The sequence below is a fragment of the Cervus canadensis genome, chromosome 30 (genome assembly GCF_019320065.1).
Source record: "Cervus canadensis isolate Bull #8, Minnesota chromosome 30, ASM1932006v1, whole genome shotgun sequence".
Lineage (NCBI taxonomy): Eukaryota > Metazoa > Chordata > Mammalia > Artiodactyla > Cervidae > Cervus > Cervus canadensis.
In genome coordinates, this window is record NC_057415.1 from 7,288,176 (window position 1) to 7,315,602 (window position 27,427).

At 41.3% G+C, this 27,427-nt stretch overlaps 1 protein-coding gene across 2 annotated transcripts; it reads left to right on the forward strand.

The window, feature by feature from the left end:
• The first annotated feature begins 3,237 nt into the window (after positions 1 to 3,237).
• Positions 3,238 to 25,601, forward strand: BNIP3L (BCL2 interacting protein 3 like). Of its 2 annotated transcripts, none has more exons than XM_043453676.1 (6): positions 3,238 to 3,470; positions 11,040 to 11,223; positions 16,038 to 16,110; positions 21,945 to 22,048; positions 22,147 to 22,296; positions 24,974 to 25,601. In XM_043453676.1, the coding sequence occupies exons 1-6, from the start codon at positions 3,347 to 3,349 to the stop codon at positions 25,020 to 25,022; spliced, it is 684 nt and encodes a 227-aa protein (XP_043309611.1). In that variant the 5' UTR covers positions 3,238 to 3,346; the 3' UTR covers positions 25,023 to 25,601. The 2 variants fall into 2 exon arrangements, with proteins under 2 accessions (XP_043309611.1, XP_043309612.1); XM_043453677.1 differs by having other exon boundaries at positions 3,239 to 3,446.
• The last annotated feature ends 1,826 nt before the right edge of the window (positions 25,602 to 27,427 follow it).

Sequence of the window (27,427 nt, forward strand, 5' to 3'; positions counted from 1 at the left end):
GTCTGGCTCAGATTAAATGAACAGTAAGTTTAGCTGCTGAGCTTCCCAGGTAGCACAGTGGTAAAGACTCTGCCTGCCAATGCAGGGAACATGGATTTAATCCCTGGTCCGGGAAGAGCCCACTTCCCGTGTAGCAAGTAAGCCCCTGTGCCACAACTATTGAGTCTGTGCTCTAGGGCCCATGCTCCACAACAAGAGAAGCTACCACTTCTCTTGCGGCATGAGAAGCCTGCATACCACTAGAGAATAGCCCCACTGGCCACAACCAGAGAAAAGTCCATGCAGCAACAAAGATCCAGCACAGCCAAAAATAAATAATTTTTTTAAGTTAAAAAAAATGGGTAGAAGTACATCAAAATGTTGCAACTAAACAAAAACATCAACAACAAGAATAAAAACTCAGAATCATGATTTTAATATCAGACAAGGTTGGACTGAGGACAAAACTAGGACCAATTCATAATGATAAAGACACAGTTATGAACATCTATGCATCAAATAGTGAAGCCTCAATTACAACAAAATAGAAGAAAGAAACATCAGGAGTGAAATGCTGACCTCTTGAAATCCACAGAAAGAGGGAAAAATAAAAAAAACAATTATTAAGGTAGTTCCAACAGATACATCAAATGTGCTGTCTTCAACACAGGAATCATACCTTCTTTTCAAATATTCATGGAACATTTCCCAAACGGAACCATAAATTAGGCGCCCAAGAAAACCTAAGAGAAATCGCCAAACTAGAAGTAGTACGAAAACATACTCTGAACAGAGAAAAATTCTTAAAACACCCAAATAAATAATGAATGGAATAAGTATCAAATCTAAGAACTTAGGAAAAATCAGACGTAACTAATGAGCATAGGGTTTCTTTTGGAGGTGACGTAAGTTGAGAATTAGATTGTGGAGATGGCTGCACAACTCTGTAAATAAAACACTGAGTTGTGAACTTAATTAACCCATTTAAGGTTAATTGTAGAGTATGAGTTATATCTCAAGTAAGCTGATAAAGGGCTTTCCAGGTGGCTCAGTGGTAAAGAATTCACATGCAATGCGGGAGATGGGGGTTCGATCCCTTGTGTTGGGAAGATCCCCTGGAAAAGGGAATGGCAATCCACTCCAGTATTCTTGCCTGGGGGAATGCCATGGACAGAGAAGCCCGTCAGGCTACAGTCCATGGGGCCATATAAGAGTTGGACAGGACTTAGCGACCAAATAACAACTAAGCTAATAAAAAAGGATTTCAGAATCATACGGTTAGGAAGAAGGAATTGGGTTAAAAAAGCCAGTAAAATAGATATACCATTAGGTAATATAATCATGAGAAAACAAAATTCCAAATAACATAACATGAGAAATAAAGGTAACATCCTACAGAACCAGAGCTTACCCCTCCCTACTAAAAACACTAGATCTGAATGTTTCCTTAGAGGAAACAGAAAGGTAATTTCAATTTTATCTACTTAAGACCACAGAAAAGGAAACCTGTGGTTTTTTCTTTTTTAATGAGCATAAGATCATACCAAAACTTAAAAAGATGAAATGTTTAAGATCTTTTTGAAGAACGACTTTGAAAAATTTTAATAAAAACAGAATATGAAGGGATATCAGTATCTGAATAGAAGACAATTTTGTAAATATGTCAATAATCCCCCCAGAGTTCATCTGAAGAGTAATTAAATAGTCATAAAAACATTTTAAAGGACAAATGAGGAGAGACTTTCTCTAACAGTTATCTGATAGATATATTGTAGAGACACTGAAATGAACTCCTGTTTTTGTGGAAATTTAAAATGTGATAAGGCTTCCCTGGTGGGTCAGATGGTACAGCGTCTGCCTGCAATGCCGGAGACCTGGGTTGGGAAGATCCCCTGGAGAAGGAAATGGCAAGCCACTCCAGTACCCTTGCAGGGAAGATTGCATGGACAGAGTAGCCTGGTAGGCTACAGTCCATGGGGTCGCAAAGAGTTGAACATGACCGAGCGACTCCACTCACTCACTCAATATGGGATAAAGGTGTACTCTCAAGTCAGTGTCAAAAGGATGGCTTAAGAGATACTGTTGGATCAACTGTGAAGAACTGAAGTTAAGCAATTTACAACATACAAAAATAAGTTTCAGATGGACTAAGGTATAAGTATAAAAATCCAACCTATTAGAAAAAAATTCTAGGGAATAGATATAAAATCATGGTGTGAGGGTATTCCCAAGTCATAAAAATAACAGATTCGATTGCCTCAGCATAGTGAAATCCTGGGCTTCCCTCGTGGCTCAGTTGGTAAAGAATCTGCCTGCAAAGAAGACCCGGGTTGGATCCCTGGGTCAGAAAGATCCCCTGGAGGAGAGCATGTCAACCCATTCCAGTATTCTTGTCTGGAGAATCCCATGGATATAGGAATCTGGTGAGCTACAGTCCATGGGGTCGCAAAGAGTCGGACACGACTGAGCGACTAACACTAGAGAACCCATTATAGTGAAACAAGGTTAAGAAAACAAATGACAGACCGAGAGAAACAGATGCCACACATAAATGAGACCACGGAAACGACAAAGACACGGAAATAGGACGTAGATGGAGGGTCAAGGAACATGATTTACGGTCAACCCACCTATAGGAAACAAGGTTTCACATGTCCTGTTCCAGAATGGGCCAAGTCATGCGATTTAGGTGACTATATTCTTCTCTGTTTTCCCATTTTAAAATTTCCCATTTTTAAAAATAATGATTACGTGTTGTTTGTAATTATGTTTTTTTTTTTTTTTAATTGTTTAACAACTAAAAAATCTGGCCTGCCTTATATTGTTCCTTGTTTGGCGTGTTCAGTGTTCCACTAGCTTGATTTTAGATTTATGACGGAAGGCACTTCCCTTCTGTCATCACGATACCTATTTACAGGTAAATATCTGAAGAGTCCTTAAGGAAATTAAAAAAGAAATGCTCACGGGTTTGATAAAACAATGTTGATCCCGCAGGTGTGGGAGGCCTGAGTGTCAGCACCAGAGGGCCTTGCACTTCCTCATTACACGTCTCCTCATCCTCTATCCCAGTTACAGCCGCATACCTCACTCCATCCTGCCAGTCAATGACACGCAGGAATTCATTCCTGGCGCGCGCGTCAGCGCGACTCCCGCGTCTCCACGTACCTTGCTCGCCTGGGCACGCCCCCGCTCCGCCCCGTCGCTTGTTGTGTTGTCCTCACGTGGTCGGGGCGGGTCCTGACGTCAGGGCGGGGGAGGGGCTGCGCAGGCGCGGAAAAGGGGGCGGGGGACTCGGCTTGTTGTGTTGCTGCCGGAGAGCCGGAGACGGTCCTTGCTGCGGGGCCGCAGCTCTTCCAGCCTCCTGACAATGTCGTCTCACTTAGTAGAACAGCCGCCGCCCCTGCACAACAACAACAATAACTGTGAGGAAGGCGAACAGTCTCTGCCACCGCCTGCCGGCCTCAACAGTGAGTGCTGGGCCAGCGGACTCGGTAAAGGGGATGGGGGAGGAGGAGCTGCTCGGGTCGCCGCCGCCAGCTCCGCGCGGGGGGCGGGAGGAGAAGACAGCCCATTGGTCAAGACCGAGGATGTGCGGGTGACTGACAGCTCCCGTCACCGGTCAGGAGTAGTCGCTTCTGTCTTCCTCGAAACCTGACTCCGCTCCCTCCTGGGGTCTTGGATGGGGAACGCTTTGGGTTCGCGGTTGGGGAGGATAGTTGGGTGGGAAGACGAGGGGGTCGAGTGGATCTTACCTGTGGTGGGCCCCAGAGAGGAGCCAATCGGGGCGTGGAGGGGTGGGCCTTGCGGCGCGGGAGGGAGGGTGGGCGGAGCGGGCAGCAAAGGGGACGTGGGCAGAGATGGGGACGTGCGGCTGGGACGCCGGGGGATGGACGCGGGCAGCGGGCCGAGAGGAGGGGGCGGCCGAGGGCGGGCAGGAGGTCAAGGGTGCTGGGAGCTTGGGCCAGGCCCGGCTGACCCCACCTCTTTGGGTCGGCCTTTCCCCTGGGCTCGGAACGTGAGCCCTCTTGTTGCGTTCTTTTGTTAGCACAGGCCGGCCAGGAAAATTATTTGGTAATTTAGTGGTTACTTGTATCACGTGAGGGTGGGGGTGAGGAGGCTGTGCTACTTTAAAAGAAAAAAAAATGTTGCAGAGTTGCTCGAGTAATTTTTTTTTTTAAACGATCGTGTTGTGTGTCCTGTAAACCTGATTTTGAACAGCCTCTTGAACCGTCCAAGATTGCACAAATCTTGGCGTCTGGGGCAATGGATTTTCAGAAACGGGACTGAAAACTCATTCGTTTTTAATGTGCCAAAGCGGTCTATTGAAAATCAATGCCAATATCGAATTACGACCAAATAAAGTTGCTTTTCCTAACATTCTGGTGCATAGACGTCTTGTTCTGAGGTTTTTCCCTGTTGCCTTTAAAGCTCGCTGAAACTCTTGGGAAGGTTCTTGCCTAACCTTCCTGTAATTTACCTTTTGAAAGAGGTAGTTGGGACAGTTAGCATATGGCCACATAAAGTCATTTAAAAATCAGTTGGATGCTTAAATGACATTTAAAAGCACTGCAAGATCTTTGATCAAGGAGAGGTGTTCAACATGGACCAACAATTATTTTAAAGAAGAGAGTTCCTTTCCTCACAATATTGAGATAGAATTTAAGTATTTTAAAAATGTTTTCAATGCTTATTGTTCTTGCTCCATCTTTTGATTAAGTGATTCCTTACATGTTGGCCTCTCAAAAATTTGAAGTGTCTTATGTTCTGGGATATAAGGTTTATGTATTATTTCCCACAGTAAATTAGGATTAATTTCTTTGTCTTTTAATGTTATTTTCCTCACATATTAATATGCATTTTTAAATTATGAAGACTTTTTTTTCAGCATACTCTTTTAGAAGCATGTGATTTTAAAATGGAAAGAAACATTAGCAGTAGCTGTCCACTGTTCTTTACTGGTAAAGAAACAGGTCTGTTTAGAATGTATAAACAACAAAGTCCTACTGTATATGGTACAGGGATCTCTATCCAGTCTCCTGGGATAAACCATATTAGAAATAAATGTAAAAAAGAGTATATATTTATGTGTGTAACTGAGCCACTTTGCTATACAGCAAAATTTAGCACATTGTAAGTAAACTATGCTTCCCATTTAAAAAGAGAGAAACAAGTCTAGACTCAGGTGTGTTGTCCAAGTTCACCACAGGCTAGATCCTAGAGCTGAGGTTTTACTTTCACCCGATCTAGTGTTCCTTTCAGGACACTCCTCTTCAGTGGCCCACAATCCCCTGATCTTGTGTGTTTCTTATTTATTCCCTGTGTTATCCCACCTGATGTACAGAGGTGAGCTGCCTATGGATCTCTTTGTAGTGTACTGTTTCTTGTTTGCACTCCAATTTTTCTGTGATACACATTAGCTGTTTGGTTAGTATATGTCCCTGACATCACAGAAAGCAAAGGAATTTTTCTTTACTTTTGGCCATGTAACAGAAAAATGGGGTTGCACTCCATGTGATGATTTTCCTCCCTGTCCTGACAGACCCCTGAGGTCTTCGATGTCCTTGACCAATCAGGTGCCGATAACATTTGTATTAGCTGTTAACAGAAGTGCAAGGATGCTCAGCCTGTATGTGTAGTATCAAAATGTTGCTTCGGGAAGTCTGCTAGATAGAAAGTATTTTGTTGGAGCTAGGGTGAGCTGCTTTGAAATGTTACTGAAAAGCTTTTAGATGGTGCCACATTTCATTATGCTTCTCTTGCCTTTCACTCCTTTTTTTTTTTTTTTAAGCCCGATATACAAATCTGGACTGAACAAAACAAGAAGGCTTATTGATTCCTTCAAGTGATTTTTGGACACTCTGGAAAACAACTTATTCAGGCATCTAATACTACCCAAATTGCTGATAAGTTGAAGTTCTTTGTTGGGCAAAGTTGCACAAGTCTGAAAAACAGGAGATGAACTCATTGTACAGATAATCTGTGGCTTGGGATTTTATCTTTAGTCCAGGGGTCAAAGCGGAGCTTTACTAGCAAATTACTGAAATTTTTGGAATAATGAAACCTTTCTCTGACTTTTTAAAAAAAGTTTATCCGTGTAGAGGGACTGTTTGCTTTCATTACAAATCAGTGGAGCAATATCTGAACTACTTCCAAAGTTAAAAGAATATTTTCCAGTTGCTACTTTTAGTTTAGAGAAAACTATCAAGTTGCTTAAGGATATTTGACATTTATGTCATAAAATTCAGTAGGTAAGATGAGGAAAATTACAGTAGTAATCCAGTTTTTGTTATTGTTTCATGTAGGCAGTACAGGCTTTTTTTGTTTTTTTTTTAATCTTTTAAACATCTTCAGCGCTGGTGTGGTTCCCCACACCACGTGGTTCCCCAGTACTGCAAGAAGTACTTTAAGGCTATAATACGTGACACTTCAGTGCCTTATAATACATTTTTTTGTTGTTGTTGTTGTTGTTTTTTTTTTTTAAGAAAAATATCAGTGACTGTTCTCAGCTGGATTCCAGCATCAGGTACTTGAAGTAGAAGAAAGGTTTTGAGGAAAGAAAATAAGACATAATGAAATGTGTTACCCTGGATTAGAATGAGTTGCACATGGGATTGAAAAATTGGGGAAAGAATGAGAAAAACTCTTTTGCCTTCTCTCCCCACATTCTCTCACTTTCCCACTTCCCTTCTTGCAAGAGGATTGAACTGGTGATTATAAAATTTTAAAGAGTAAACACACCATACAGTCATGAATGTAATCACAATTACTGGGCCAGCCTTCGCAGTGAACTGTGTTATACAATGTAGAGGCATGCATCTCTGAATCCTCTTAGCAGTTCTCACACTTCAACTAGAAAATAGCTCCTGTAGTGTGTGTATGTGCAACCTGACGCAACAGAACCATGGTTAGTTTATAAGTAGTCTTTTAACATAATAGAGCCTCCAGTTTTTTATTTTAAAGCTTATTTATTAGGAAGAGAATTCATTGAGGTTTTTCTTTCAACTTTGTAATACTTGGACAGCACAATGCTCATATCTTGCCTTGTTTCCTTTCCAAGGAAAAAGGGACTTGGTAACCTTAGACCAGGCAGGAATTCTGAGGCTGCAAATCAGGAATGAAGTAGGTGATGAGAAAAAGGCATGTGTAGTTCATCTGTTGAGAAAGACAAGTCTGCCTTTTTTCATTTTTACTCAAAAGATAAAGCTATTATGTAAACATTTAATGGATATGTGTGTCTAACTTGCTCTGCACTGAGTATTTCCATAGATGATATTACTGGAAGAGAATTAAGAGTTAATGGCAATCTTCTTTTTTAAGGCTTTTAATAGATCTTGGCAGATTACTTGGCAGAATGTTCATGGAAGTCCTGGTTGTAATAACAAAATATTAAGAGACAGTCACTTGGGTAATGATTGACTATTGCTATTTGGATAATGGTTAAAGCATGGTATATGTTTATGATGAGATGCAATGCAAAAGAATAAGGTAAAGCAACATATATTGACATTGAAAAACATCAAGTTGTTAGGTAAGAAACACTAGTTACAGAAAAGTAGGTGCAATACAGTTCCTTTTTTTCTTTTTTGTAAAAGCAAAACACAAAAAATGAAGTGTTTTCTGGAAGTCTGTATATGAAATTATTTAAAGTAGTTTCCTTTAGGAGTAGGAATGGGAGGTTGGGAAGAGGTGTGAATTTGTCCTTCATGTACTATTTACATTTTCAAGGAATGCATTAATTTTGTAATAAGTGTGTTTTAAAAGATAATGAGAAGAACTATAATAGTAACTAACACATAGCACTTTATTTTCATTATTCCTGTCATCCTCCCAACAACTCTATGAGGTAGATGTGTTTTGTTTTGTTTTGTTTTGCTTTCTCACTGTGTGTAGGCAGCCCTTCTGTATTATTTTAATTTTTTATTTTATGTTTGAGCATAGCTGATTAACAGTGTGGTGATAGGTTCACATGGACAGCAAAGGGACTCATCCATACGTATATATGTATGTATTCTCCTCCAAACATCCCCTCCCGTCCAGGCTGCCTCTGTGTGTGTGTGTGTGTGTGTGTGTGTTTTTAATTGAGGTGTAACTGAGATACAACATTGTATGAGTTTCATGTGTACAAAGTAATGATTTTATTTATTTATTCTGAAGTGACCACTACAGTTAAGTCTAGTTACCATTCATCATCACAGTTACAAAAAATTTTTTTTCTTATGGTGAAAACTTTTAAGAACTACTTTCTTTTCATTCAGATACACAATGCAGTTATTAACTATAGTCATCATGCTGTTTATCACATGGTGATAGTACCAGGACTTATGCCAGAGGCTTCTTCTTCTTCTTCCTTTGAGATAATCTTCACGCAGTAGAGGTGGTTGCTTCCCAGGTGGCGATAGTGGTAAATGACCCGTCTGCCAGTGCAGGAGACAGAAGAGATGCAAGATCCCCTGGAGGAGGACACGGCGAACCACTCCAATCTTCCTGCGTGGAGAGTCCGGTGGGCAGAGGAACCTGGGGGCCGTGACTGAGTAACTGAGCGCGCACACGCATTAATGCAGTTGCAGGGCATTTTCACCAAGCCTTTTTAGGCGTGTCTCCTCCAGTTCCTACACTCTGATTACTTACATACATTTAATGTAGAAAGTGGAATTTACATATGGGTTTGGAAATCCTTCAAAAAAAGGCAAGGTCTCCAAACCCTGGTATTGTTACAACCTTTTTTCTCCCAATCAGCTGCTTCCAGTGAATGTTAATTATATTTTAGGGAAGACTGACTTTCACAGAGATCCTTCTAGAACTCCTGGTTCCTTAGTTCTACTTCTACCAGAGCAACTCTGGCTTTTTGTTTATTTGTCACATTGGGCTTCTGAATAAGAAGAACTGGTCCTATTGGTGTAAATTAGGTGTTTTCAGTCCTAGAAAAGAGTGGGAGTAGAAAACAAAACAGTTTGTTCATCATATACCTTTCTCTGTCACTCTTTTCAGTTAAATACTTGCCTGTTGTTGTTCAGCTGCTAAGTCATGTTCGACTTTTGCTACCTGTGGACTCTAGCACGCCAAGCTCCTTTATCTGTCCTCCACTATCTCTCTGAGTTAGTCAAATTCATGACTCAGTGATGCCATCCAACCATCTCATCCTCTGCTGCCCCCTTCTCCTTTTGCCTTCAGTCTTTCCCACCATCAGGGTCTTTTCCGGTGAGTCAGCTCTTTGCATCAGGTGGCCAAAGTGTTGGAGCTTCAGCGTCAGTCCTTCCAGTGAATATTCTGGGTTGATTGCCTTTAGGAAAGAAAATGTTTTGACAGAGCTGTAAACTTAAGGATGCTTTTGGTATATTTCTTACGCGCTCCAGATGCCCTCCAAGCATAAGCATTTAGTTAAATGACCTTCAATGTTAGATCTTTCTTAGCTTTGCTAGTGGAATTTGTTCATCCATTTTGAGTACTGTCCAGTCTGTGTCCATTTTTGTGTGTGGACAGAAGAAGACCTAGGAGATTTCTCACAATTGTGTTGTCTGACAATACAGTGCCAAAGACGTGGTGGTGATGATGGGATTCTGAAAGCCACTGTGACTGCCTTGGAGGGAAAGGAAGGAAAAGGGAACTTCACTTTTATGGAGCAAACACTGTACATTACAAATATCAACTCTTAACTAGTGCATAGACGAGCATCTCCTGTTTACGAGACACTTTTCCTGTATTTCTCTGTTTAGTCCTCACAGCAACGCTGGGAGGAAGGTACTTTGTTATCATCTCTGTTTTACAGATGAGGCAGCTGAAGTCACAGTAAGTGGGAAAGTCAGATTTCCAGCCAGGGCTACGTTTTGAGCTTTTCCTTTGTAGACCGGTGATATTGAGTTCACTTCTGGGTCTGGATTAGCCATCACCTCATTTAGGGTGCAGTTTAGGGTTTGAGCCTGTTATTCTGACTTACTGGTAGGAGACTGTTCAGTCACAGAACTCTCTCGAACACTTCTCCTTGGAGTTTACAGGAACGGTTCCACCAACTTGTATGATTACCTTTTCTAAAACAAAATTTGTTGTAAGGAATGGAAATTATGAGAAGAAATGTACCACTCTCTCTTTTTGTTGTGAAGTTGCCTTATTGGCTATTGTTGTCAATTCTTACTAAAATTAAAGGACCTCCTTGTAGTCCGCACTCACGGAGCCCTGTTTTCAAGACCAAGCCAAACGCCCAGGGCCCCGCCCCTTTCCCGTGGCCCCGCCCCCTTTCCGTCAGAGGCCGCAGTGTTGCCCATGCGCAGTCCGCCCCCGACCCCGCACTGGCTGGCTTCATGAAAACCCTAGGCGGTGGAACTTGGGGGAGCGAAGAGAGAAAAGCCGTTTGCAAGGTATGTTGAGTGCATAGAGGAAGAAGAAGGAGTGGAAAGAACAAGGTGTAAAAGAAGGGAAGAAGCTGATGTGTGGGACGGGAGGGCTTTTCGCATTCTCACCTGATGTAGCAAAGAGCCAGCTGCGTTGGTTTTTATGCTCCAGACTCACACAGGAATTGACATGTTTACGATCGGCTACAGTTGCCTCCCCAGGAGCTTCTCAGTAGTTTGTACCAATTAGGGCACAGTTGCTAACTACTAAGATAAACTTTATGAAATTTCTAAGCCAGATGGAGACTAGACAACTAACTAGATAAAGGCAGACTATGGAAAATGCATACATATGTAACTAAAATATTAAAGGTAAGTAGCCTATCTGGTAATAGCTACTTATTTTCTGAAAAGCAACCTAAAAGTTCTCCTGCCGTGTTTATTGTAGATAAGTTTTAACCAAAAGAAAACTGGCTGAAAGACACGTTTCTTAAGTTCCTCATTTTAGAGTTCCAACTGCTTCTACATCGGTGGATTAAGCAAGAACCTTCAGGAACAGAGCGGTGTAGGTCTTCCGACTTTTATTGCTCCTTGTTTATTTTCTTGAGAATACTTGGACCTCTGGTTCCAGGCGAGCCAGAATTCTTATCTGAATTCACCATGGCCGCATGGAACATGCACACTCGAGCCTGCCGTTTGCTGTGGTTGACGGCAGTTATCTGACTTGTCCAACAGGTTCCTGGGTGGAGCTCCCCATGAACAGCAGCAATGGCAATGATAATGGCAATGGGAAGAATGGGGGGCTAGAGCACGTGCCCTCCTCATCCTCCATCCACAATGGGGACATGGAGAAGATTCTTCTGGACGCACAGCATGAATCCGGACAGAGCAGTTCAAGAGGCAGTTCTCATTGCGACAGGTGAGTGAGATCCGTGTTCTGGTGGAGTTCCGGACACGGGCGGGTTGCCACGTTAATTCCCATTAGGAAAAATAAATTGCTTCTATCCTCATTTGACAGAAATACAGCTCCCGATTTCTTGGCAGCATGTGTATAAATCAGACAGCCAGCTGACAAGGACATGAGTTGCCACTTTTTCCTTAGTTTCCTTCTTCAGACTGTATCATTTTCAGATATTTATCAGGCAGTGATACAAAGGTTTACTTAGAGAATTAATCTTTCTCCCATTTTCCTTTGTCCTTTCATAGATCTCTTTCTGCCTTGAATACAGTTACCTTTGTACGTATCTGTCCTCCCTTATATAGTGTTTGAGGCTTTAAGAGGCAGGGGTCCAGCTTCACTCTTGACAGTCATGGGCTGGCATATAGTAGCCACTCAGTAAATGTCTGAGTTGCAGGAACTACAAGCTGATTCAAGCTATACCAGTATTTGATGGAAGCACCAACCAGGGTCTGTAAAGATAGTTAATTTTGAAGGCTATTGAATTACCTTAAAGCTCAAAAGTTTTCTCGTTTTCCTATATTTGGCTTGGGGAGAGTAGTTCTTCTGATGAGGGACTGCTTGTTTTGAGGGAGTTCAGAATACAGATATATATGAGGAGACTGGAACGGAGTTGTTAGTTTACTTCTCAGTACAGCCTTCTCTCTTTTCCAGAGGGACTAGGAATTACATTAGCAGTATATCAAACAGTTCTTAGACTGCTGACAGCTCTAGTATTAGCACTTTCGGGTACTGGATGATCTGGCTGATGAGAGTTCACTGACACTGGCCATATAGAAAATGCAGATACATAGGAAATAGATTACGGAGCCATCTCGAAATGTAAACAGTGATTATCTGTAGGGGATGCAATGCTGGCCATCGGCCTTCTTCAGAGTTTTTATACTTTGTAAAAATTGTGCATAGTACATGTTTCTTACCAGAAAAAGTAGAAAAGGAGAATTAAGAGTTAACTCATATTCAAAGTTCCTGCATGACGGAGACCCACTGCCTTTACTGAGGCCACAAAGGACCGGTCTGACGGCCTTGTGGCACGCCCCTCACCCCCAGCACCTCGTCACATCGCTCACATGTCCCTGGGCTTCTGAGGAGCCAGGATGGCTCTTGTCACGAGCAGATGGCGTGCCTCAGAGCAGCTTGCCGCCAGGTATAGGAGTTCCAGCAGAAGTCTGTTTCTGTGAATCACTTTTATATTATGGTGCATTTATGTTGTGGGACTCACTGATGAGCTTCTGAAGTTTTCTGCTGGTTATGGGCCTACTGATAAGGCTTTTCTTATACATTCAAATATGCAACCCTGGATCATGGGAACTGGCGAGTCCTTTAGCCTGCCGTTCCCTTGGTGCTGTCATTGAGCAGAGAAAAGATTCCCTGCCTGCCCTTCTGGTCATCTCGTGTCATTTATGTGTGTGTTTAGTCAAGAAGTCATGTCTGATCTTGTGTGACCCTGTGGACTGTAGCCCACCAGGCTCCTCTGTTCATGGGATTCTCTAGACAAGAATACTGGAGTCGGTTGCCATCTCCTCCCCCAGGGGATGTTTCTGACCCAAGGATGGGACACATGTCTCCTGCATTGGCAGGTGGGTTCTTTACCTCTGACCACCAGGGGTTGCAGTTATATTTGTGATCTGATACAAATTCATCTTCCTGTGAACATGTTCCAGTTGGGTTTCTAAACATGTTAATTGATGTGTGGTAGGTGCTCTTGGACACTTTTGTGTTCTCACTGACTCATCTTCAGGCTCTAGGTTACCAGTCACCCCTCAGAGGAGGCCTCAGATGCTAGCTCAGTGATGCTTTCTGGGGATATCTAACACTTGAACATTTAAAAACGTCTTTACAGCTCATGTCATCAAAATTGCCAATGTGTCTGTACTTGAAATTGTTACGAACTGTTTCTTGTAGGCAGAAGTGTTTTAGGAGTGTTGGCTGTTAGTTCCAGAGTTAACTTATGTGTTCAGTCCAGTCACTCAGTCGTGTCTGACTCTTTGTGACCCCATGAACTGCAGCACGCCAGGCCTCCCTGTCCATCACCCACTCCCGGAGTCCACCCAAAGCCATGTCCATCGAGTCAATGATGCCATCCAACCATCTGATTCTCTGTTGTCCCCTTCTCCTCCTGCCCTCAGTCTTCCCAGCATCAGGGTCTTTTCCAATGAGTCAGCCTTATGTGTATTTTTTTTTAATTTATTTTAAAATATTTATATATTTAGTTTTAAATATTTCTTTATTTATTTGGCTACATCAGGTCACTCCAGAGCACACAGACTCAGTAGTTGTGGTGCTCAGGTTTAGTTGCCCTGCAACTTGGGGGATCTTAGTTCCCGGACCAGGGATCAAACCCACGTCCCCTGCTTTGCAAGTCGAATTCTTAACCACTTGACCACCAGGGAAGTCCCTATGTATATTGTTAATTTAAAAATTATCCTGTAGCTATATGATTGCCACTTGGGGAAGGAAATGGCAGCCCACTCCAGTATTCTTGCCTGGGAAATCCCATGGACAGAGGAGCCTGGGAAATCCTATAGTCCATAAGGTCACACTGGGTCAGACATGACTTAGAGACTAAAACAAACAAACATGATTGTCACTGCGATTGTTAGAAAATAACCTCTGTGTGTTTTGCTTTCTGTTCCAGCCTGTTGTCGGAGTTTCCAACCTATACACTAGATTCACCCCGGGAGCTTTTAAAAATACTAGCACAGAGACCCTGTCCCTAGAGATTCTCATCCTGTTGTCAGGCAGGAGAGAATTTGAAAAGCTTCCTAGCTGATCCTAATATGAGCCAGGATAATAATGCACACCAGATTATTCCGAACAGAATAGTGCTGTTGGGCTCAGCCAGTCAGTGAAACGCTGAGTGTTAATCTAAGCAAGCTTCCTTTGGGCTTGCCATGGTAAGAGGAGTGTAGAGAAGAGCAGTGCTTCTCTGGGGTTCTTGACTGATCATTTGGCTGCCCTGTCCTCATCATCATGGCTCTGTGAGGCTGGCCCCTCGCCCAATCTATGGCTGTGAATTCAGCAGTGTCAGCAGCCTAATGACAGTACACTGAGGATAAGAGGCCCTCGTTCTGCTGGGTTCCTGTGCTATAGCCTGAGATTTCTACTCCAGTTCAAGACAGACATTTTCTAAATACGTTAATATGGTGGTTTGATACAGAACCAGCTTTTCCCTTTTCCTACCCTCATTGTAGAATCTCTTATGTCAGTTGTGGGACTTTCCTGGTGGCTTAGATGGTAAAGAATCTGCCCGCAATGCGAGAGACCTGCGTTCCATCCCTGGGTTGGGAAGATCCTCTGAAGAAGGGAATGGCTCCCCACTCTACTCTAGTATTCTTGCATGGAGAATGCCACGGACAGAGGAGCCTGGTGGGCTAGAGTCCTCAGGGTTAAACAGTCGGACACAACTGAGCGACTAATACTTTTCACTTCACTCATGTCAGTTATAATAGTCAAAGACTCCTAGACCTAATATCAGACACATTTCTGGGGATCTCACTTTCTAGTCAGTCTCACCAGCATCTCTGTGTATTACCATCATACACATGCTCTTGGCAGCTCTAATAGTCATTATCAATTCCTTTGAGCAAGTTAAGCCTGGAGCATCCTTCACGCCCACTTGAGTTTAAATGTGGGGAGGTGGGTTGTGAGTGAAAGATGCAGTGACTCGCTGTGGTTACACAAGGACTCATCACTGCCACTCAGAACAGCACGTACCACGTTGTGTTCATCTGTTGTGTCCAGTACAACTCATGGTCATGTATCTTTGTCTAAAAGTTTGTCATTCTTGGAATACGTCTTGTAGTTGCTAAAGGTTATCACTTGTTATAAGCTTTTATAATTCACTCTGCAATATCTCAGAGTTAATATTTCTAAAAATCAGTAAAGTAGTGGTTCTCAGACTTCTTGGTCTCAGTACTCATTTACACCCGTGAAACTATGAGGGACCCCAAAAGGGCTTTTATTTATGTGGGTTGTATGTTTTGATATTTACTGTAGTAGAAAGTAAAACTGAGAGCATTAAAAAAGTATGTGTTCATTCAGTCAGTGATAACAAACCTACCATACCAAACAACAAACGTTACCGTAAGTAACTTTTTTAAACAGAAAGTAACTGTTTTCCATAAATAAGAAATTTGTAAGAATAGTGGCATTGTTTTATATTTATGCACATCTCTTTAATATCTGACTTAATAGAAAACAGCTGGATTCTCACGTGCTGTTGCGTTCTCTCTGTCATGATATGTATAATGCAGCCTTTGGAAAATTGCACTGGCCTCTCATGAGCAAATGAGCATGAAAGAGGCACATAAATCCTAATGGTGTTGTAAAAACAGTTTTAACCTTACAGACCTTCTGAAAGAGTCTTTAAGAGCTGCTTTCACACTTTGAGAACTACTGGTGAATTATTTAATGATGAGAGAGCGTTGAGAAAAAGAAGCCCAAACTGGAGTTTCTGAATTTGAAGATCCTTTTACCGTTATTGGGGAAAAGAGTAAAAATAAGAAAATGTGACAGGCTTCTGTCTTTGGGTGATATTTCCATCGCATATTTATCATTGCAAAGGAATTTAGCACCACTGAAAAATTTTAGATCATTTGGACAGTAAGAGTGCTCAGTTTTAATTTTTGTTACACAGCATTATGGTATACTTTCTGATTTGCTGCTTTTTCAAAGCCATACGACTGTAACCTTTAATTTTCTAATATCCAATAGAGGCTGATTTATTTGACAAATTGAAAGAAAACTAACAGCTCAGTGTCTTTTTCCTCCAGCCCTTCCCCACAAGAAGATGGGCAGATCATGTTTGATGTGGAAATGCACACGAGCAAGGACCATAGCTCTCAGGTGTGTATGTGTGTGTTTAATTTTGTGGTTGACAGTAATTAGGAATATGCAAATCCCTAAATAAGTCTGGTTTGCTAAAATATAGTAAAGAATATGAAGACTTTAAAAAATAGTTTGAAGCCATTTTAACTTACTGAGGCTCTCATGTTGAAATTTACTTAATGCCTATGGTCATGAATGTGCTCCCTTACAACCCAGAATTTGGGATCCTGTCACCTAAAAGAACTGGGAAATTCTTTTGTCTGTATCATTCCAGTATTCCAGGCTAGTGTCTCAGGTTTATAAATATTTGAAAACTGAGACTGACGACTTGTTTAAGGTCACAGAATAAATGAAAGTTGTTGTAGAACCAGGTGTGAAGCTTTTTTTGCACCTGGAATCAAGTCAGTGACTGTTGCAATGATTTTCAGCAGCAGGAGGTAAAACTCTCCTGAATTAAACACACCAAGTTCCTTGAGGTAAAGAAGTTAAATGTTGTTTCACTAGGAGTTGACACTGTTGTAAATATAGATGAATATAGTATTGAAAGCTTACAGAGGTTTTTATTATAAACCTTTGATAAGTAATGGATGTTAATGATGTAGAATGTTCATAACCAGCCCTTGACTTTATTGACATGTCAGATCACCTCCCAGTGTCAAATCACCTCCCAGTGTCAGAGTGCAAATTCCTGAGAACAGGAAGCATTGTTTTTTTCCTCCCATGCTCAGGTACCTGAAGAATGTGTGTTGAGTGAGTGTTTCAGTGAATGCTAACAAAAGCCGTTTTGTGGGGTTCTCTCTGCAGTGTCCTGGCTCCCTTTGCACTGGAAATATTTTGCATGTTACCTGGGATCCACCCAGTGTTCTTTCTGTTTGAGAAGCTGTACACTTTCTCCCTGTTGACTGTGCTTCATTTGTGCTGTTTTCTAAAACCTCGAAAATCTAGGGGACTGACTACTAACGATTTTACAATGAGCTTTATGTTGCAGAGAAGCTCGTAGCCCCAAGGCATTCATGCGGGGAGCTGGCTGCCTGTGATTGTGGAATTGCTCGCCTCTGTCCATCAGTTTTGCTATGTGCAGTTAGCTGTAGCTAACAAGGAGAAGACTCTATGAAGCTTCCATGGGGGATGGAGGGGGTGAAAAAGTGTACTAAGGAATCCCAGGATGGAGAAGTGAAATTAACTGTTTGCTCCAGTCTTTCCCTGAGTTAGCTGTCTCCATCCATATAGCCTTTTATACAGACAAGTCGAAAGTCCAGAGTTAGTGGTTCCCTAAAAACATTTTGAGGAACATTTGCTCGATGGGAGGCTCCATAAGGTAGTTCTGAAGTCAGATATCTGGGAAATACACTGCAGTTCCCAGGTTCACTCCCCTTCCCTCTCCAGTGGTACCAGGGCATGAGAAACACATTAAAGGCTCTGGAAATTCCTGCAATAAAGAAGTCTGTTGATTTCCACCAAGTGCAGGCGTTCCTCGGTATTCTCAGGGGACTGGTCCCAGGACCACCCCCACCACACCCGACACCCCAGTCCACGGATGATCAAGTCCCTCATGTAAACTGGCAGTGCAGTCAGCTTCCATAGTCGAGGATGTGCGACCAACCCATACTGAGAGCTGACTGCTTCCCAGACTTACCTGACCTTATACCTCCCTCCCCCTCCACACATACCTTTTCCCCCTAATAATCTACCTGGTAACTAACAACCACAGATAAGAACAGTTCTGGCTCATGGGGTGGCAGGTGTACAATTAGGCTCACCTGAGAATTGTATTTTAAGTGGAATTCTAGAGCTGACTGCATCCATCCTAGAATTCAAAAGGAATTTGTGAAATTCAGGAGAGAAAAGAGTTTGGTCTCTTGTCAGATTGTGATAGGATCGCTAGTGTGATCCCTATTCAGAAACAAGTACCTAAAAGAACACTGGTTATCATCAAGCACTGCGTAAGTGATGCTGACAATCAGATCAGTCTATTTAAGCCAGGTTATGTTTTTCAAAAAGCAGTCTAACTCCTGTAGAAAAACATTATATCCTTCAGAGTAGGACTCTTAGTAAGGGAGAAATCAATAGGTGTAATTTACTTACACTTTGAAAAAGCTTTTTATATTGCTTGTTTTTAATTGAAGAAGAGATCATTTAGTGTTTAGAAGGATGAATTTTTTTCATAAATGGGAAGGAAGCTTAGGGTTAGGAAACAGTTAAAAACAGTTAACAAAGGCCTGTTACTTGCCCTTATTGAATATTTTTATATTGCCCACATGAAGAACGTATGACGTTTTTAGCCTTTTTAGGAAGACAAAGGAAAGGTGCTCATTTACTAGAATTTTTTTAAAATTTTAATTGGAGGTTAATTACTTTACAATATTGTGGTGGTTTTTGCCATACATTCACATGAATCAGCCATGGGTATACATGTGTTCCCCATCCTGACCATGCCTCCCACCTCCCTCCCCATCCCATCCCTCAGGGTCATCCCAGTGCACCAGCCCTGAACACCCTGCCTCATGCATCGAACCTGGACTGGCGATCTGTTTCACATATGATAATATACATGTGTCATTGCTATTCTCTCAAATCATCCCACCCTCGCCTTCTCCCACAGAGTCCAAAAGTCTGTTCTTTATATCTGTGTCTCTTCCACTGTCTTGCATATAGGGTCATCATTACCATCTTTCTAAATTCCATATATATGCATTAATATACTGTATTGGTGTTTTTCTTTCTGACCTACTTCACTCTGTATAATAGGCTCCAGTTTCATCCACCTCATTAGAACTGATTCAAATGCATTCTTTTTAATGGCTGAGTAATATTCTATTGTATATATGTACCACAGCTTTCTTATCCATTCGTCAGCTGATAGACATCTAGGTTGCTTCCATGTCCTGGCTATTGTAAACATAGTGCTGTGATGGAACATTGGGGTACATGTGTCTCTTTCAATTCTGGTTCTTCAGTGTGTATGCCCAGCAGTGGGATTGCTGGGTTATATGGCAGTTCTATTTCCAGTTTTTAAAGGAATCTCCACACTCATTTATTAGAATATTTTTTCAAGTTTTTCCCACATTATTTTCAGTTCAGTGAAAGAGGTGACAGTATCCCCATGAATAAACTGGAAAAACGAAGCTTTGTCTTAATTAAGTTACTTATCTAAGATCCCCAAGGAAGTAAGTGATAGGCCAGGGCTGAAACCCCGGCTGTCTGGGCCTGTGGCTCCTGTTGTACTAAAGTAAGTTGATGAATGGGATTGATTTCAGGAGCGCTCACAAGGTTGTAAGAATGAACCGAGACGTGTCAGGCAAGTTGTTCCTGGTACAGGGAAGCCTAGGGTGTAACGTGTTTAGGAGAAAGATTGTTCAAACTGGACTTTTAGGATGATGGTCCTCGTGAATCTCACGTTTGTAGCAGAAAATAGACCACAGATTGTCTCTCAGAGGCAATTCTCAAATGTGTTTCTGGGACCAAAGAGGCCAGCATGGGTTAGAAGATAATACACGCTGAAAATGCCTTCCTTTTCTCTCCAGTAAAACTGTGGTTTATCTGTACGTGGTATGGAATTTAATATCCATGTTTAGAGGCCTCAGAGAGCTTGGGGTGGGCCAAAGAAGGAAAATGTAAGCGGTTAGAAAGTAAGGGACTTCGACATGATGACGCACTGAAATGATCAGAGTCTTCTATCATGATAGATGTAGATGTGGGGCGAGGGGTATTGATTTGGATAAAGGCATGACTCTCAACTCTCACTTCATTAGATGAAGCACATTTTTACAGTATGCTAAAATTCTAAGAGTCAGAAGGCAATTTAAAGCCTAAAACTGGTAAATTTAAGGTTAATAAAAGTAAGCAAAGGATAGTGAGTGAGGAAAGTTTACAGCCCTTATTCTTAAGGTCAGCATTCTAAACTAATCAGGGTTTTGTTTGTTTGTTTTTTCCCTAAATCATAGTCTGAAGATCATCATCTCTAAAAATTACCATAAAATCTTATTATATTTTCATTCTTTTGGAAAGTATGAAATATGACCTTATTCACAAATTTAAATCTAAATCTTTGAGTGGTTTTAGAAGAGTTGATTGAGACCAAGGTTAGAAACTGAAGTGATCCACAGTGTGTTGAATGAGATACTGTGTGACAGGCTGATCTCTAAGTAAATTGTAGCGGTTGATCACTTTTGATTTAGTGTTTTCAGATTTACTCCAGAGAGCCAACTCATGGTTCCCAGTCATCTCAAAACCCAGTGGGAACAAGCTTAATCCAAAGGCTACATCGTGTCATTCTGTGGAATTTGTCAAGCCCAGCGGAACTAAGAATGATAGTACCAGAGTAGCAAAAATCCACAGGGATTTAATTTCAGTTTGACAGCAAACGGGGCCATCTATACCTAGAGATTCTCTGAAGTTACCTTCCTGGGGCAGCTGTTTCATAGAGAATTTTCATAACTACCTACTGAAAAGAATGAAAGTTTGGGTCAAAAAGTTAACTCTGCCCAAACAAAAGAATATCAAAATAATTCTTAGCTTTGAGATCCTTTGGTTTCATTTGAGAACCTTTGGTTTTGGGTCATAGCTTCATATTCCTGGAAACTGAATAAATAAAATCTGTCATTTTTCAGAAATTGTTCATCCCTGTGGGTTCTGTTGAAAGAGAAGCTATTGGAAATTTTGATTGTTCTTAGGCTGAAAGTTTAGGTTCTCATTAGCAAGAAAAAGATTTGATATGAAAGCTGTCAAATTCTTACTCAGTATTAAATAATTACTTTTTAAAACTTTTGGCTTATGTAGTTTGTTGTTCAGTTGTTCAGTCATGTCTGACTCTTTGCGTCCCCATGGACTGTAGCCTGCCAGGCTCCTCTGTCCATGGAGTTTTCCAGGCCAGGATACTGGAGTAGGTTTTCGTTTCCTTCTCCAGGGGATCTTCCCGACCCAGGGATTGAACCAGCGTCTCCTGTGCCCCCTCACTGGCAGGCAGATTCTTTACCAGTAGTGCCACCAGTTTTGAATAAACTTTGGGAAATATTTGGATAGCAGTTTCTCTAAAAACTATAATCTCCTTCCAGGGACTAAAACAAAACCTAATCCCTAAGAGTGGGGGCTCTAGAGACAGTTTGCCTGGGTTTGGATATGGCCCTGCTACTTACTACTCATACAGTCTTAGGTGGTTATTTATGTCTCAGTTTCCTCATATGGAAAATGGAATAGTGATAGTTCCTTTTTTTTAATACGGTTGTTTTAAGTAGAGGTTAGTACATGGAAAGTGCTTAGATTGATACTTATCTCTTGGTAAGTGCTTAATAAATACTATTTATTTTAAATTATTTGTTAATAATTATTTAAATTATTTGTTTCTGCAGCACCTCTCCCAGTTTTTTTCTTTTCTATTTGTTAGCATATACTTTTTGATATGTTCCTTTTAGTTTTTAATTATGAACATTTTTGAATGCATACAAAAGTAAATAGAGCCTATTATGATGGCCATCCATACACGTATCACTCACATTCAACAATTATCAATGCTTTCCACACTTCAGTTAACATTATGTCCTAATGTACACTTTTTTCAGATTCATATTCTTTTTCTTAAATTGAGATATAATTCAAGTTTCAGGTTCATTTTATGTTTATATAACCACAGTGAAACTCACTCAAGGTTTTTTGATTTTTTTTTTAAGATATTAAATACCCTGATCTTAGATTATTTTATCAGCCTTTTTAGAAACATGGCATGTTGCTTACATAAAAATTACTGATGCCCAAGTTTATGATTCTTGTATATTTTCTGTCCATATTTGTCTTCTGTAGTAGGAAGGCTCTATCTTCCTTTTCTCCTTTTTTAAAGTGTGCGTTCTTCTCTACAGTCAGAAGAAGAAGTTGCAGAAGGAGAAAAAGAAGTGGATGCTCTGAAGAAAAGTGTAGACTGGGTGTCCGACTGGTCCAGTAGACCTGAAAACATTCCACCCAAGTAAGTCGGTCCATGTCCCTTTTCAGTGGACGCAGTGCAGTGGTGTGGGCCCACTAGCACCTGAGATGCATTTATCCCCTCTGCGTTTCTTCCCCCAGGGAGTTCCACTTCAGGCACCCTAAACGTTCCGTCTCCTTAAGCATGAGGAAAAGTGGAGCCATGAAGAAAGGGGGCATCTTCTCCGCAGAGTTTCTTAAGGTGTTCATTCCATCTCTCTTCCTCTCCCATGTTTTGGCTTTGGGGCTAGGGTAAGTACTGGTCAATGGCTGAAGTTTTTTCCATTCATTTTCTGCACAGATTTTGTTTTCAGGATGTAAAGAATACATGTGAAAGCAGTTTGTGTTGTTTTCCTTTTTATATGTTAGCACAAGTGGAGTGAACTTAAAAGAATGAGTTGATACACTATTGATACACACGTTCCCCCCACCCTTCCCCACTCTGAAAGTAGAGTGTTTCTAGGAAACCTTCTGTAAGCTGAAATGGTATAAGGTGAAGCAGCGGTCACCTGAGGACACGTCTTGCTAGCGGGTGCAAGATGCCTTGAGATAAAGCACAGATGCTCACAGACTCGGTTCAAATCTCTGGAGGCTGGGTGCTGAGATGCTGAGTGTGGTCCCTAGGAAGGAGCTTGACAGGGCAATTCTCACTGCGTGGGGTGCCCTGTCTCCCTCACAGCTCTCTTCAAAACCAGTCCTGAGTGGTATTTTCACTTTTGCATTTTTTTTTTTTAATATAAGTGAAACTCCTCTTCAGATTTCTTTCAGTGAACAAAAACAGGTACTAATGTAGGTCTAACTTACGTAGTGAAGTGGCGGAAACCAAACTTTAGAAAAGCGGGGTACACCTGTCCCAACAGGGGTTTGTAATAGTAGAGTTTTTTCCCCTCATTTGAAAGCAAGTTGCTTCTGTGATTTAATCCCCTTAATGATCATTTTTTTAAGTGAACTCTTCTGTATCTGATTTTTCTTTTTGGGTTTTGTTGCTGTTGTCTATAAATTACCCAGGATCAGCTGAGTTTGAAAGTAGATGAACCTTGAGTGTGTAAAGCTGGGGTTGGTGTGAATATTTCTTTTTCCTAGGTGGGAAAGCACACTTTTCTTGAATAGTCCTTGCGTGAAACTGGAAAATTGGTTGAAACTGTTAGTACAATTCTTTTCTTCTTACAGTCTTTTTTTTTTTTTTTTTTTAATTTTTCTAAAACTGCACATTTACCATAACTTGTTCATTTTTCTGGCATGTCTTTTAAATTCTTTGTTCTTTTTGTCTTTGTTTTTAATTTGAACAATTGAGGAAATATATTTTTTAAATACTGGGTTGGCCAGAAAGTTTGTTCTTAACATAACATCTTGTGAACAAAACCCAAACAAACTTTCTGGCCAACCCTGTATTTTAGGAGTTAGGCACTTGCTTTTACTTCTATTCAGGATGTATCCGGCCTTCTCTTTGAGCATGCCCAGTGGGTCATTTTCTGTGTAGAATGCACAGAAGGTACACATCTTTTAACTTCCCTGTAAGGAGCTCAGCCTGTGGGAGAGATGTTCACAGTCGTGAACTTGGAAACACACCTGACTGTCTCACACACCTCTTCTGTCTTTCTGGGTGCCTGCTTCCATGAGGGTGAGGACAGCCTCGGCACGCAGCAGGACAGGGAGTGTGTGAAAGTTGTGTGTGGTTGGTGTGGGGGCAGGCTCAGAGCTCAGGCTCCCCGCCCACCCCAGCCCAGGGTTGACTGCACAGAAGTTCATTTGCCCTCAGGAGGTTGGCTGGCTTTTGTACCTTGAATTATCTTGCTTTTATGAATCTTTGGACTGTTTCTTTTGCTGGTGTAACTATTGATATAATCAGATGGAGAAAAAAAGGATTTTGAAAAGTATTATTGGGGGACACCCCTGGGGGTCCAGTGTGTAGAACTCTAAGCTTCCAATGCAGGGACCCGGGTTTGGTCCCCAGTTGGGAAACTAGATAGCCCACATGCATGCCACCGCTAAAAAGTCAGCATGCTGCAAGGAAGATCCCACGAGCTGCAACTGAGACCCAGCACAGTTAAATGTAGAAAAAATGACGGTTTCATTACACTGGGGTGTGGGCTGGTTCTATTTTTCCTTCCCTTCCCTTCTGCTTCAGTTCTATCAGGGTAAAACCCCTGCTTGATGTGGGAAAGTGATACAAGGCCCTTAAGAGTTAAGCTGGTATACTGCGGGGGAAGGGAGGGCTGAGCTGAATGGAGAGAGTAGCAGGGAAACAGACATTACCATATGTAAAACCAGTAGCCAGTGGGAATTTGCTGTATGATGCAGGGAGCTCTGTGACGGCCTAGATGAGGTGGGAGTGGGAGGGGGAGCTTCAAGAAGCAGGGAGCATGCGTTACCAGTGGCTGATTCATGTTGATGTATGACAGAAACCACCACAATATTTATTGTAAAGTAATTAACCTGCAATTAGAAGTAAATAAATTTAAAGAGAAGAAAAGAATCATGAAACAATATTTTTAAAAAAGAATTAAACTGTTAGAACATTTTAAAGCATGGGCAGCTTTGTAATTAGGTAAATTGCTGTATTTTTTAGCTTAAATGTCGGTAGAATTTTTTGTGCACCACAGCAGACCACCTCAGAGGAGGCTGGCTCTGCTTGTCTCTTCAGAAGCGTCTGTTCTCCCTGGCTTGACTGTGTCTAATCACTGCCCTGTGCTGTCCAGTCCTGCCCCACGAGTAAACACAACCACATAAAACCAGTTTAGCTGGCTGGTGACTGGCTTCAGGTAAGTCAGTAATGGTTTCAGGGTGTCAGGGAACCGTGCACGTAGACCTCTGGAGAGCCCTTTTTTGCAAACGGCTGAAGACGTTCCTTTGAACAGTTCAGGCTGTGGCCAGGACGGTACAGAGCTGTTGAAACAGATGAAACACGCACACTCTGTTTCCCTTTCAGCATCTACATTGGAAAACGACTGAGCACGCCTTCTGCCAGCACCTACTAAGGGAAGAGAAGAGTCCCCGGGCCAGCGTGTGACTTGTGAAGTGGTGTCTTGTCACAGTAGTTTATTTGAACTTGAGACCATTGTAAGCATGACCCAACCTCCACCCTCTTTTTACATATCCAAGTTCCAGTAACTCTCAAATCCAGTATTTTATTCCAACTCTGTTGAGGCATTTTACTAATAACCTCATTCCCTTTTTGGCCTGTAAAACACTTTAGAATTTCCTAATAAGAGTTTACTGTCGTTTAGAAATTTGCAAGGGCTTCTTTTTCGCAAATGCCACCAGCAGATTGTAATTTTGTCAAGAATGCCATTGTCTTCTCTCAGTACCACCAGATCTAGGCCTGCACCATTCATGGTATAAATCTTCCTCTTGCAAGATAACCCCACCTGTCTCTTCAAGTGAGACCAGGTTGCAAATGATATGAAAGCTTTGTTGTTTTGTTTTTCAAGACAAAGGCAAGCTTCCCTAAGCTTGAGTTTATAGTTATGAAAAAAGAAAACAAAAACAAATAAAACAGACGAAATACAACACAAGGGAAAAAAATATCCTGGGCAATAAAAAGTTATTTTAAACCAGCTCTGGAGCCACTCTTTGTCTAAGCCTCTTAATGGCGCCTTTTTAATTTGTTGGAGGCAGGCTACGTAAATGATAGGTATAAAGTACAAGAACTAGAATACATTAGCAGATTTTAATACTAGTAGGTTGTAATGCTGTCTTTTCTATAGTGTAGAATCTTTATTTCTGGTAAGGAATGTCTCAGGCCTAGAAATCTATGAAATTGCTTTGGGGGTTTGTGCGTGTGTGAGTGTGTGGTATTTTTATGTTTATTAGCTGCATGTGAATTTTTCACGACTTGGAATTTTCTTTCCTTTTGAATTTTTTCCTCAGAGGCTTTGGAATGAGTTCCAATTTGTGGTATAAATACAGGCTTCTTGTTTTAGGAAGCATCGCTTACACTCTGAAGCCTTTCAGCTCTGAAGACAGTTGTCTCAGAGTTATTTCAAGCTCTTGGGAAACTTGGAAAACCAGACCTGGGTTGTGGGAACAGTTTGACAGAGCTCTGAAGAGAAGCCATTGGTTTTCTCCTGCTCACTCCCTTTCTCGTGTGTACCACACAGCCTGCCTGACCGATCCCTGTGAGTCCACAGGCGCCGGCCACTTCCTCCTCCCGTAGCCATCTTTCCAGTTCCGTTCGAGCTCCGCAAGTCCCAGAACACTCAACAACTTCCTCTCATGATACACTTCTGTGTTCGTTTCTCAGATGTGAAGCTTTAGGACCAAATTGTTAGAAAGCATCAGTTACCATTTATTTCAAGGAGGTTTATTGGCTCTCTGAACACACAGCATGACTCTGAAGGGATGCTGTTATATGTGTCATATATAAATAATTACTGTTTGTAGTATAGACATTGAATATTTAGAGAACCATAGGGAAACCAGGTTGACTTGAACAAAAGCACTCTGAACCATCAGGTTTGCTAGTTTGCAGAAACTGTCTTCTCTCTCACATCAAGTTTTGTAAAGTTGATGTGTTATAGTGGAAAATAATGTATAGCTTAAACAAAAAAAAAATTAGTTTCTGATCTCCTTATTCAAGAATACATCTGGATATCTTTAAGGAAGACGGTGTATCCAGGTAGTCTTCTGAACTCTTTGGCATTTTCTTTCTAGTTTTTGTTGTCTGAACAGTCTCGGCCGTCTGTTTATTAGGCCTTGTTTCCGTGTCTTATTCACAAATCTGATAACACCTGATTTGCCTTCTATAACCTATTTATTTCAAGTCTTCATTTTTCTTTGGGAAGAAAGTACATCTGCTGGCTTGTTGGACTTTGAAAAGCCTTGAATAAAATTGGAAAGGCCGGTAAACTTAAGCGAACTAAAGAGCTAAACTGTTCTGATACACAGTTTGTATTACATTGAGTATCATGGGAGGGAAAAGTAAAATTAGAGGAAAGCAAGTTTATACAGACAACACAGGACTCTCTTTTGAAATTCAATAGTAATCCTATCAGGAGTGTGATTGAGTACATTTATGGGGTTTTTTCGTTTTGTTTGTTTTCCAACATTGAAAATAAATGTAGTTCTGCCCCTTTTCTTCAAATAGCTGTGAAATTTTGGACTATTACTTAGAACATGAATACGCGATCACAGTAGAACTTAATCATAAGATGAAATCATGCAGTATTTATCAATAATCTTAATGTGTGGGATAAATGTTTATGCTCCTCCCCAGATTTGTTTTGATTGGAGCCAGATTGTGTGATTGGAAAGGAGAATTGGACAATGAACAGTTGACATGTTTTAAGATCGTTTAAAAAGCTTTATGCCTGTTCACAATTTGGGGACAAAAAGGCAGGCTTCCTTTTCCTATGTTTGATGAAAACTGGCGTGAGATATTTGT